The sequence below is a fragment of the Scatophagus argus genome, chromosome 23 (assembly GCF_020382885.2).
Source record: "Scatophagus argus isolate fScaArg1 chromosome 23, fScaArg1.pri, whole genome shotgun sequence".
In the NCBI taxonomy this organism is placed as follows: domain Eukaryota; kingdom Metazoa; phylum Chordata; class Actinopteri; family Scatophagidae; genus Scatophagus; species Scatophagus argus.
Window position 1 is genome coordinate 4,277,058 of NC_058515.1, and position 12,334 is coordinate 4,289,391.

Genomic DNA, 12,334 nt, shown 5'->3' on the forward strand with positions numbered 1-12,334 from the left:
AATTTTTAACCAAAATGGATGGAAAAAAAAACAACCCACCTTTGCAGCCGCACTTGAGGATGTGCACTTTGGACACACGAATTTCAGCATGTGAAGCTTTACACAGTGGAAAAAGAAAAAGAGCAGGAAATCATTAACATGGAACAACAATACATCACTCATCAACCACGTTTCCTGTCACATACAAATGCAGTCGCCGTGTGTTTATTTTACGAGCAGAATCAGCTATTTACTCAGATGTTGGCAAATACATTTTACATCATGAGATGCATCTGAGGACAAAATCAAATGAAATACAACGAAATCTTTGTATTTACCTGTGCTGTGGTAGAGGATGTCAATCAGAATAATCAGCACGAGAGTGACACCTACAACCCTGGACATGGTGGAAGTCTGTTTGCTCCGTTCTTGACTTCAAATTATTCTACAGGGGACGAGTAACTCTGACACTTATATACCAGTGCTCATAGTCCACCTCGACGTGGGTCTTTGAAGTTTGATCTAAGGGTAAATCAGTCTTGGCAGGTTTAAAATTGTTTTTTGGGGGGGGTAATCTCTCAGCTCTGCATGAATTCACCCATAAAATGTGATGAACATGGAGATAAGACATTGCCCACAGACGAACCGGCATAAGAATACACAAAAGCACAACACAGGGAGGAACTTTCCCATACAGCACAAACAGTCAGTGTATTCCGGTTGTTCACGTTTGATTTAGCATATCCTTAATCATTTTGGCTCAGCATGCTCCCATGACTCAATCACAGTCTCAATCAACATGCCATCAGCAGACAGAGTGGTTCATGGAACTGATTATCATTTGCACTTAACCAGTCTTGCCTTTGGAAAACTGAGCCTGAGCAATGTATGGTTATCAGTTTTTGGGGTTTTTTGAACAATAAATGTATTATAATCAGCCTAAACTGCTCTACCACATTCTTTCATGTTCCATGTTAATCAGTCCTTAACATTTCTTATTTCACATTAGGAAAAAAATATCACCTTAGCATCACAGATCGCAAATCTCAATTCTTTATTTGCTTTTTCTGTTGAAGCTATACAATGCATTTTGTGTGTCATCTTGTGTCATTCAAGCACCGTGATGGTCACACTGAATGAGGTGTTCAAAATCAAGCTTCCAAAATTTTATTACAACAGCATTTTACCAAATAGACATATTACAGATGTGTTTTGCATTATTGTATCCACACTTCCACAAAGTTTAGCCAGGAATCTTGGGCTTCAACAAAGGCTTTGGATTTTCCACTATGATTGAGAATGAAGTTCTGGGTGGTTTAATCAATGTTTAACATAAATTTTTAACAAGTGACTGCCAGGCAGGTCTTTGGATTTAAGGTTAGGGTGTAAGATAAATAAATTCAGTGGCGACTCATTTTGATACATCTGACAATTTTTGTAGGCAAAATCCAAGCTATCAGAAATGTGCTCTTCACACCTCAGGATTGCCTTCTGTTTTTGTGAAGTTTGTCTCACTGGGATAGGTAACGGTTAGCTGTTGCATAGACTGGCTGGTTAAAGTTGGATTCAGTGGAAACATAAACCAGTAGGGAAACAGACTTTGACACAACAGTGGCACCAACTCAAGATAAGTCAGTCAGTTTAACAAGTGCAGTTTGATGACAAACTGAGCAAATAATCTTGTCAATAAGTCACTGAGCACTGGACCACATCAACAGATTTGAAATGTTTGGTAATGAATGACACCAGCTTCTAAAACTTTGCAACATGGTGAACTGAACTTTATTAAATATGTTTTCTTTTATTGTCAAACAAATGCTTATTTATCTTTTTATTTATTTATTTATTTTCTATTTGGACTACAGAGCTACAGTTACGTGCGCCTGACTTAAAGCATTACATGCGTTATGTATGGGGGATTATTGAGCAGTGTGTCATTGGCTGGCGCCTGAGTCACTCTCTCATTACTGAAGGTGCGTAATTACGCATTGCGCTCTCGAAACTCACCTCCACTGTATAATCCGAAGTGTCAGCGCTGTCTCTTAAATCAACCGCACGGTGACGTTCACATGCACTTATGAGTCAAGATACAATACGAGGAAATCCCCAAGGCCGAGAAAACGACGAGAGGTCCCTTTAAATCGACGCTTCCTCGGTGTTGTGCTAAGAGAGAGAGAGGGAGAGAGAGAGAGAGATCTGATAAACAACAACACTATTCTCAGAAGCCGCTTTTACCGGATTCAGCTCTTTACTGCGGCCTCGGTGAGGAAGAGGTGAGGTAATACCTACGATATTTAACAATACATATTTTTAAACCATTATAAAGAAAGCGATCCTACAATGCGGGTCTGGGAAACGGGCGGAAAGGCAGTGCACTGTAGTGAGCAGATCAAACAGAAACCACGTTATTGTACTGTTCGGCTCTTGTAATGGCCATTTGCTACACCTGTTAGTTGAAACAGAGTGGAAAACACACGAGAGCACATCGCGTTATTGTGGAAAAACAGCGGAGAAGTGTGTGTGTGTGTACGCGCACCTGCCAAAAGCCTGCTGCTCTCTGACGCATGAGAGCTATTTTTGACAAACGTATTTACTGTCTTTGACAGGCTACGAGGACTTTCGCTCTGCTCTGTCAAACATTTTGTGGTCTGTTGTTCATACATTCATTGTTACATGCAGTTGCGGAAGTGAGAAGCTTTTCGACACGACGCAAAGCTTGGGTTGTGTGGACATCTAGCGGTCAATCAGGAGAAGGCGCATTCTAAAGATGTACGGAGCTTCAGGCATCCCAGAGCTCATCCCGCCCAGCGGACCCCCGAGGCAACCCGGCCCGGCAGGGCAGTACAACCCGGGACACCCACAGGTCAACGGCCACGGCGGAGGATCCAACCCTCAGAGACTCGGACAGAGAGCGCCCAAGTTGGGCCAGATAGGTCGAACCAAGAAGGGTGAGTGAGTAACTGGTACATCTTAAAGCAATTTGTTAGCAGCCACAAGATGCTTTAAGGTTTTCTCCTTGTAGGTTCATTAAACACCAACATAATTTAAATCAACTATTTACACAAACTTCACTATAACTTCTGAGAATGACATGATATCCCATGAAACGTGCAGCATTAGGTACACGAGCAAATCAGCACAGATAAGCTGTGAAAACTTAAGTAGTGCATTTCAAATAATTTCTGTCATAATGACAAACACTGAGAGTCAGAGTCATTATGAAGTTTCTTTTCAGAAGCTTTTCAAGTAATATTCTAAAACCAGGTTACTTCTTTCTGAAGTATACTGTTAAGTGTATACATTTCTCCATTTATGACAGCCACCGAGATGTGTTTGTACTCATTTTGTACAAAATGTAAAAAAAAAAATGTACAAAATTAGTTTCAGTTTTGTACAAAATGTCTTTTATCATTATATTTCTGATAAAGGCAATTAATGAACGCATCTCTGCTTTTAACATCAAGTGGTTCCCACATTGACTGGGGCCTGATTACCAGCAGGGCCCCTCTAAGTAAAAGATGGAATAGAATTTGTAGGATTTTTACGAGTTATTACTCATGTAGGGGTCCTTAAGGCAGATTTGTTACTGGGTGGTAATAGTCTGTGATGCTCTGTCCATCAGAATAAGGATGAAGTGAATGCACACATCTGCACTTTTAGCACATTTAAGGGGTGACCCAAAAGAAGAATATTTGGTGAATACAGAATAGAGTTTTCAAAATGTTCCATTCCAAGATGACAGCCACTCACACTGAGTATCATGTAAACTTAACTTGAAAATACTGCAGCAACTAAAACGGGTAATCACAAGTTGTCAGATATATAAAACTGATAGTTTGACATTTTGAGAAATTTGTTTATTTGCAGTATTGCCACTTTCATGTTTGTTCATTTAATGTGAAGCTGCTGCCAGAAGCCAATTAGCTCAGCTTAGCAGAAAGACTGGAAACAAGTGGAAACAGCTAGCTTGGCTAAGTGAACGAGCAGCTTTCCTGTAATGTCAAACTGTTCCATTAAGAAAACTGATCCAGTTCATCTCTAAATAGACAAAATTGATGTTAAACAGCCCTGTTTTAGCCCGACTATGTGGTATTAGGATAAATGTATCACCCAGACTCTCACATTTCTGACCTATGACCTTTCTTCCTCAGTTGACTTGGACGATGAAGACTTGGATGACATCATGAACAACAACGGGCAGTGTCCTGTATCCCTGTCGCCCATCTCGTAAGCGTCACCAGGAAGTGCCAACAAAGAAAACACAAAAACACAAAAACAAATCCCCTGGGATGCCAAAACTCCCAGTTAGTGATCTTGGCCTTGGACCTGTCAAGTGTCCTACTGAAGCTTCTGAGGGCTCAACAAGGCACAAAACAAACAAAAAGGTTCATTTGGCGCCAGCTGAAGCCTCAACTCTGATTGTAAATAGTGTTTATTCAACTTTGGTCAGACTGTGAATGAATTGTATTGCATCGCCCTCTTCTCTATACCTCTATAGGCAGTAGACTTTCAGGACTTGAGAAAGATCTCTAGAAAGAGTTTATTTTTTTCAGAGCTTCTTAACAAGGGCTACATTTCTAAAGTTGCACTGAGCAAATCGTCAGACGAAAAGCAGCTTTCTCGCCCGTCTGTTTTCCGCCGACGGTTTCTGACTGTCTGTTTGTTGGCTGTGTGAGGGAACACAAGCTTGCTAATGTGTACTACACAGGTGAAATGTTAAGCTTTGGTTGTGCAATGACTATCTTTCTCTACTCTCACACTGAGGCAAGTGATGTTACTATTATCCAGTGGATGAAAGCTTGCTATTTACAGTGGAAAAAAAAAATCAGCTAATTATTTATTGTTTGAAAAATGAAGAAGAAACACTTTGTTGTGTTGTTATGGCTTCTATGTGTGTTTTTTTTTTTTATTTACTTGTTTCTGAATGCTACAATCATCAAAGAACTGATTTAACAGATTTATTATTTTTCCAAATGGTGCACTTTGTGGGAATGCCTGTCATGTGCAGTGACATGTTGCAGAATTCTATGCATGGACTCTGTTAAAGCATCAAAACACGTAACTGCTATCCTTGTTATTAAGGGCTATGTAGTAGTATTTCACACCACACCATCGTTATGCTCTGTAGGTCATGCTGAGTCAGCGTTTTCCTAAGCCCATTGTTGGCGTGAGCTGCGGACTCAGCAGTAAAATATTGCAAACAACCACAGAATTTTCATGTGTTTGTTTTCAAAGGCGGGGTTTCCCAGTTGGCCACACAACTGTGATAAAAGACATGTACAGCTCTAAATGTTTTGAATAAATTGCCAAATGATGCTACGTCAGATCGACAAGCAAAATGGATTCTGATTGGCGTGCAGAAATGTCGTAATGAACACTTACTTTGTACAAATGTTAAGTTATACAGCCGATATCTGCTTTTTAAGCTACTTCTGGGTGGCTTCATAGTGTCTTTCAGGTGAACTATTTAAGGATAATGTCAGCCTTTACTTTATAATTGTGGTATGAGATCATGAAAACAAGCAGCTTATGATGAGCTCTCACTGCTAAGACAATCTTAACACTGATGCTTTTTGGGGGGTTTTATAGATCACCGACCTTGAAATGACATGTTGTTGTCTGTAAAGGCTCATGTTGATGTCATGGTACTTAGTTGGCTGTGAAATTGTTACTAGTTAACTTTAACTGTTTTTTTTTTTTTGCATCATGGAGGCATTTCACATCTCATTCTCTGACTCAAAGATTGTTGTTTGGGTTGTGGTTTATCATTTGCATGGAAACAGTTGACTTTTCGTAAATAAAAGATGAATCTTTGTGGAACCTTTGTGTTTTTGTGTTCCATGAATGTCTTTTATCTTCAACAGTTTAATGTTTTTACCAGTTGGGTTCAAAAGTTCCATTGCTTTTGCCTAATGTTATAGTCCTTTGTTTTTTTGGAAAATGTAAACTTAATAAGAACATTCATGAAGACAGTGCAGTCTGTTTCTGTAAATAAATATTATAATATTATAATTTTTTTTTTGAACATTCTCAATTCTATTCCCAATGGGAAAAGAGTTCCCGTTGTGTTGACCCTTCCGTTGTGTGAACGTATGCAGAGCTACAGAAACTTTGACTCTATGACCAGGTTACAGTCACATGTAAACAGACATGTTGGTTTAGGAGGGGATCTGAGCTCATACAAAAACAACCAGTGTCTCTCCTTCATGAAGAAAGTCATGTTTCTCAGTCATGAAATTGAGTCACAAACATCACAATTGTCATGGCAAGGCTGTATTTATCTTGCAAAGCATTTTTGTGCTGTCTAACCTGGGAGAATATTACAGTGGTGTGATGCTGCCCATTGTAAATTACAGGCAAGATGTGGAGAAGTAAATAGACTTAAATACTCTATGCTTAAAATTGCTCTCCAGACATGTTTTAAAAAAATATTTTGAATAATAACGTCTGTCTGACACGTTTTATCCACACAAAAGTACTTTGAAAGGAATTCTGAAAATAATATATTCTCTCCCAAATGAAAATTCCAGAATCTATGAACATTCGAATAATGTTCATTTCACAAGTTTAACTGTTTAACTTTTACAAGATGCTTCCTACTTTATTGAAATGTTTGTTATCAGTGTGTGTGTAATGAGGCCTTCAAGTTTCCACAACATGTTTGTGTAAGTCATATGGTGTTCCGATATATTATTTAGTATATTAATACTAGAAACTCTGCCCCTTCAGCAGATGAATGTGAAAAAGCCCCCTAGTGTCAAACTCTGCACATACATCATTCTGCACAGTGAATCTCAAACAGCCATGTGAAATAACAATAAACAAAATACAATTCTGAGTAGAGGGTGTCTTTAAAATACTTTTACATTTAATTTTAATTTTGTCACTTTTCCATCACTAAATAACTTTAAGTATGAATGTGTGATTTTATGGTCTTTGACAAGAGAGAAGTTTGTCTTTTCTCTTTGCTGTCTTAAGTGAAGATTTTGTGATTTCATTGATTGGATGAACAGTTCTGACAACACAGTATTATGTGAAGCATTTGCTTTTTTGGAAAAGAAACAACACCTTTGTTATTTGCGTCACCTATTCTCAAAACTGAGCTTTCTTTATAACAATGGAGAAATAATATTCTTTACAATACACTCTTTATTATATAAGCATTGCTGGACATGTTAAAATGTTCTTTTATGTATCATTACATCATAATCTGCTACAGTGGATGAGCTAAATGTATAAAACTATGATGTTTTTAAAAAAAAACAGCCCACATTGTTCACATCTTAAAAAAATATGACTTTATAACCTCTGAAAGCTACAAGCGGGCCACAGTGAACTACAAATTATATACTGCAAATCTACACCGGAGCAAAAACTTCATCCTACGTTTGACAAATAAATAGAGGCAGTTTAATTTCATAGTGGCTGATATGGACGCTATGAGAGCGATAATGGCACAGTGACTACATAATAAAATATTTCATATGTGAGCAGGGTTTGTAACAGACTGGTATGAAGAGGCGCAGGGCCTGTAACGCATGTTGTAGTAAAAGGCTAGAGTGATGTGGTCACCCTACACAGTGAGCCCTGTGTGTGAAGTCACACTCTGCTCATCGTAAAATCTATTTTAGAACCACCAAGAGTTGATATAAAACACTGCATTGTCACCCTGTCTCTCTGTTGTACAGGACCCCTGAGTCGCAGCTTAGCCACCTAACTGGAATTGATTACTTTCAATAATAGATGCTGGTTGTAACGTAGAGGTGCAATCGTTGGATATAGTCCACCATTTAGGTTACAATTCAAGAGGTTACACCCCCGGGGCTTGTCTATTAAGTCAGGGGATCCAATTATAAAGTATTTGTGAAAATCACTTGTAAACAATTGTGGAATGTGTGAAAGGGGTGTGAGACATCATTTATAAAAAAGAAAACAATTAAGAGTGCTGCGTGATAATCAAGGGGTTATCAAAGGCCTGCCTGAACGAAAGAGTCCCATTTCAGTAATTCTTTGCCTCTATTATTCACAACTTCTTATACACCTTCAGTTTAACTCCTCGCTGGTGCTTCAAAAAGAAGGGGATGTGGGGATTGGGGAGACTTCCTTGTCCCAGACTGTATTGGGGAGCCCTCTCAGACATATTCTTTGGTGCTGCTGGGCGGACCAGATCGGGAACTGGGCACAGACGGATACTTGGACACGTGTTTTTTTCGTGGACAGGAGGCGGCCAACATGGCTCCACCCAAGACATCTAGCAGGGAGCCACCCCAGGCGATGAAGATGGCAGCTCCAAACTCAAACCTGCAACAAGCAAGATGGTATTGACTAGTTATTTGAAAATAAAAATTTGTATTTCCAGCAACAAATGTAACTAAAATTAAAAATCAAAAATTACAAAGGAGTACCCGGAGAAAACCCACGCAGGCACAGAGAGAACATGCAAACTCCACATAGAAGGGCCGGACCGGCCCAGACCTTTTATCTGACGTAAGTTAATTACTTACAGTACATCACCAGTGTGTGTGAGTGTGTGTGGGGGTCCACTTACTTGGTGTTGACAGGAGTGTAGGGGTTATAGAAGGCCCGGATCACATTATGAGCAAACCAGGAGCAAGCTACAATGGCACACAGCCCTTAGAGGGGAGGAAACCAACAACAGAGATCAATCAGTCCATCAGTACATCATCAAATGCTGAAAGGACAGACACGCTTTTATCCCCTTTATAAGCACCATTCACCTAGCTATTTACTCCAGCACAGTTAGATTTTATCGTTTCTGTTGTCCTCAGAGCCAGTTCGACCTCTTATGTTAGAATCAGTGCCAGGAGTACTGGTCTCATTCAGTCTAATGACCTCTGCAGGGCTGGAGCAGAAGAGTGGGAGAAAAGCTTTTTGGGTTGGGGATCAATCCTTCTCCTACACACTCTATGATGTACACATGATCTAAGCAAAAATGTGTTGATGTTTGGTGAGTTTGGGTGTGTTTTGATGATGTTATGTAACCAGTCTGTACTAATTATCGTAGGTCCTATACACAATAGCATGGCTCACATGGATGTAGTCTAAATTTGTCAGTCCATTGTACGCAAATAAATTTCGCTTCCTTTAACTTTCATCACCGCAGGTGTCTCATTTCTCTATGTAGTTATGGTCTAATTATAATTAATATGCATTAGAAATGCAATGTAATGAGCCCTCTTGACGATTATAATGCGGTTTACCTGCTTGGATGTCAATATCAGAATGGAGACTTTATTTTTTCATAGTTTCTGAAATGCCTGCTTTTTGAGAATTCACGTAAATCAAGTAAATGTTGCCCATTATGGAACAAGCACTTTATTGAAACTGTCTCACCTCCCACTAGTAAGATGATGCCTCCTGTCATGGCAATGCGGGACTTGCGTAGTTTATCATTCCCTGCACAGGTGGTGCACTTCATTCCCATGCAGGCCACGCCCAGACCAGCGATGGACACGATGATGCCGACTATCATCAAGGCACGAGTGGCCTGGAGAGAACCTGGGATGTACACAGAGAAGTGAAGAATATGGTGAGAAGTTTGAGAAGATAAGAAGGAAAGTGTGTTGGTTTCATTAGGGGAGGCAGTGAACAGGTATCCATTCGTTTTATGTGATGTGGGAATGCGGTTAAATTTTTTTTTCTTTTTTAAATGAGCATTTTAAAGTCGAGCAATCAACCTACTGTACATGCAGAGTGCAAATCTGACAGCACAGAATGGGAAATGATAAGGAGCGATAAATCAGAGATGCTTTATGTGTGTGCCCAGAGGTTGTGAATTACATTCACATTAGCCTGTCAGGACATTTTAATGTGAGCTTTTCCTGGAAGAGAAGCCATGGGATACACATGAACAAACACCAGGACACACAAACAGAAAGGAAAAAAAGAATACATCTTACACTCCTTCTTTTAGACTGCCTCCCTCCCATCTGTTGCTGTTTGACTGGTAGACGCCCGCTGAAACACAACTGTAAGGATCCTCATCAGTCACTACCCCCCCAACCCTATAAACCTATCACAGGGTGATTTCCCCCACACACACACTCACACATATTTTGTCTCTCCTTTGTCCACCTAGAACCAGTCTGTGCCAGTCCAGAGTGTCCCTGCCCTGCCCAAACAAACAAAACCCTCTAGCAATGAGAAAGGGATGATAGGGAGAGACAGAGGATGCAGAGGAGAGGAAAAGAGAGACATGGGAAACAATAGGGTGGATTATATAGTAAATGTAGATAAAGAGCAAGATGGACAGTATCCTGGCTTTGAGTTACAGAACGCCGTTCTCATTATTGCTACTGAACCATCCATGGCAGCTATGCAGTTGCTTCACAAAGGTGTCTCATTTGCCACCACTGAGGAGAAAAACAGGGACGCAGTTGAAAAAGATACATTTTTTGACTATTGAATGTGCATTTTCGAGACTCCTCGCACACTCCTTGCAGCTTAAGAGCAGTCAATTTACGTTTGAAATGTTTATGATTCGAAAAACGTACTCGATACAAAATATTACATTTTATGCTAAAACAGGAAAATGTATCGCTCATTGTTCTTTTTAGTGTCAGCTCTATCATGGGATAAATATTTAGAATACTTTCACCAAACTGATTAAAATAGGGCCTTTGAGCATGCGAAGCCCAAGGATGGTTGCCAGTTTTTCCTAGTTACTAACCAGCTCAGCATTCAGTATATTGCATACAGTGAGCACAGTATAGATAGTACATAATTATCAAAAAACAAACATTCTGCTCGATATAGTGGCAGAGAAATTCTCAGGTTTCGGTTGAAATTAACAAAGAAAATAAGAGACAGATCAAAATAGACATTAATTTTCCTAAAGGCTTATAAATCATCAGATGAGGCTAAAAGTATAGAGGTGCTATGAACTAAGATCCCAAAGTGTTAAAACCAGAGGCTTAGTATGAATTACAGTGTATTCCTGCCTGAGAGAAATTTTGAAGCCAGTGTGTGTGTGTGTGTGTGTGTGTTGGGTGATGTTCAGTTGATTGTCTGGATGCTTATGCTGCAGCAGTGAAGTTACCATGGTCACCATTTCCATGAAGAGCCGAAACTCATTACTTTGGCAACATGGTTTAGTCACATGCAGTAACTGTTGTGGTGACGATTTCATTTCACGGTGGTGAAAAAGACAACTGGGCAGAGTCGAGGAAGTTCTCAGCCACTCACATGTTGGCATACACTGCTAAAACGAGGCATCACTGGCACTATACTTCCACAAAGACCACAGTGACAAAAGAGACAGCCCAGAGTTTATACAGTCTGTCTTGGATATGTCTTAAACCAGGAGGGTTCATCACGAACTGTTCTTGAAACTTGGAGTTGGCAGGGTTTTCCAGAATGTAAAAACATGAGGGTGAGATTTCAGTTCTTCTTCTGGAAAATTGTCACAACTGCTGACAGCAGCATCTGTGTTCACGTGAACGGCAACTGAGGTGTGATAAGCTGCATACAGATACACTTCTGACACCTAGAATATAATTATCAGAATGTATATGCCAAGTATATGTGTTTGTTTTATTGATAATCTGGAATCTCCAAAGTAATTTAAGCTGTAAAATAAATTAAGTGCAGTAAAACAAAAAGTACAATATTTACCTGCAAATAGTAGTGGGAGTGGAATAAAATGGAAATACCTAAGACTACTCAAATAAAATACTACAGGCAAGCCTACCAAGTACTGTAACTGAGTAAAAGTACTGCTCGAGATTTAACGGACAGTTTCAGCTGTGATGAGTCCAGACTACTTACTGTCGAGCTGCAGGATGGAGTCGTAGATTTTACACTGGAGCTGTCCGGTACTTTGGAATGCGCATGACATCCACAGCCCCTGGTACATGGCCACCGCTGTGATGATGTTGTCCCCGATGTACGCGGACATCTTCCACTGCGGCAGAATGGTCCCGACGATCAATCCAACGATGCCAATCAGTGACAGGAAAAATCCCAACAGCTGAATACCGGAGTTGGCCATCTCTTCTTGAAAAAGTCTCCTTCTCTAGCCTAAGTGAACTTCAGTGAGTGGTCTCCCCCGCGCCTCTTCTGCAGCCTCTAAAGCTCCAGATGTTTCTGTTAAGATCGGTTAACTGTATTGAAGCAGATGCTGAAAAGCCGCCGGTGGCGTCCTGCTCGCTCCTCAGCTGTGGGTTCTTCAGTCGGGGATGGGCATCCGAGGTGTGGGTGCTGCTGTCAAGTGGGTGTGTAATTATCATGCCTGGTGATGCATGGAGATGGGATCCTCTGTGCTGCTGGGAAATGTCCCCTCTGCATCCAGCAAAGCAACACTTTCTCCTTAACAATTTCTCAACTTTTTCTGCCG

The 12,334-nt window shown here is 40.2% G+C and overlaps 2 protein-coding genes across 5 annotated transcripts; one reads left to right on the plus strand and one right to left on the minus strand.

The window, feature by feature from the left end:
* The first annotated feature begins 2,009 nt into the window (after positions 1-2,009).
* On the plus strand, positions 2,010-5,799 carry si:dkey-112a7.4. Of its 4 annotated transcripts, none has more exons than XM_046380707.1 (3): positions 2,010-2,257; positions 2,586-2,927; positions 4,131-5,799. In XM_046380707.1, the coding sequence occupies exons 2-3, from the start codon at positions 2,747-2,749 to the stop codon at positions 4,208-4,210; spliced, it is 261 nt and encodes an 86-aa protein (XP_046236663.1). In that variant the 5' UTR covers positions 2,010-2,257; positions 2,586-2,746; the 3' UTR covers positions 4,211-5,799. The 4 variants fall into 4 exon arrangements, with proteins under 4 accessions (XP_046236663.1, XP_046236661.1, XP_046236660.1 ...); XM_046380705.1 differs by having other exon boundaries at positions 2,659-2,927; XM_046380704.1 differs by having other exon boundaries at positions 2,010-2,252.
* A 1,031-nt stretch (positions 5,800-6,830) lies between these two features.
* Positions 6,831-12,292, minus strand: cldn7a (claudin 7a). The gene is made up of 4 exons (XM_046380702.1): positions 11,767-12,292; positions 9,334-9,498; positions 8,528-8,612; positions 6,831-8,280 (listed from the first exon to the last, which is right to left on the minus strand). The coding sequence occupies exons 1-4, from the start codon at positions 11,987-11,989 to the stop codon at positions 8,112-8,114; spliced, it is 642 nt and encodes a 213-aa protein (XP_046236658.1). The 5' UTR covers positions 11,990-12,292; the 3' UTR covers positions 6,831-8,111.
* Between the last annotated feature and the right edge of the window lie 42 nt (positions 12,293-12,334).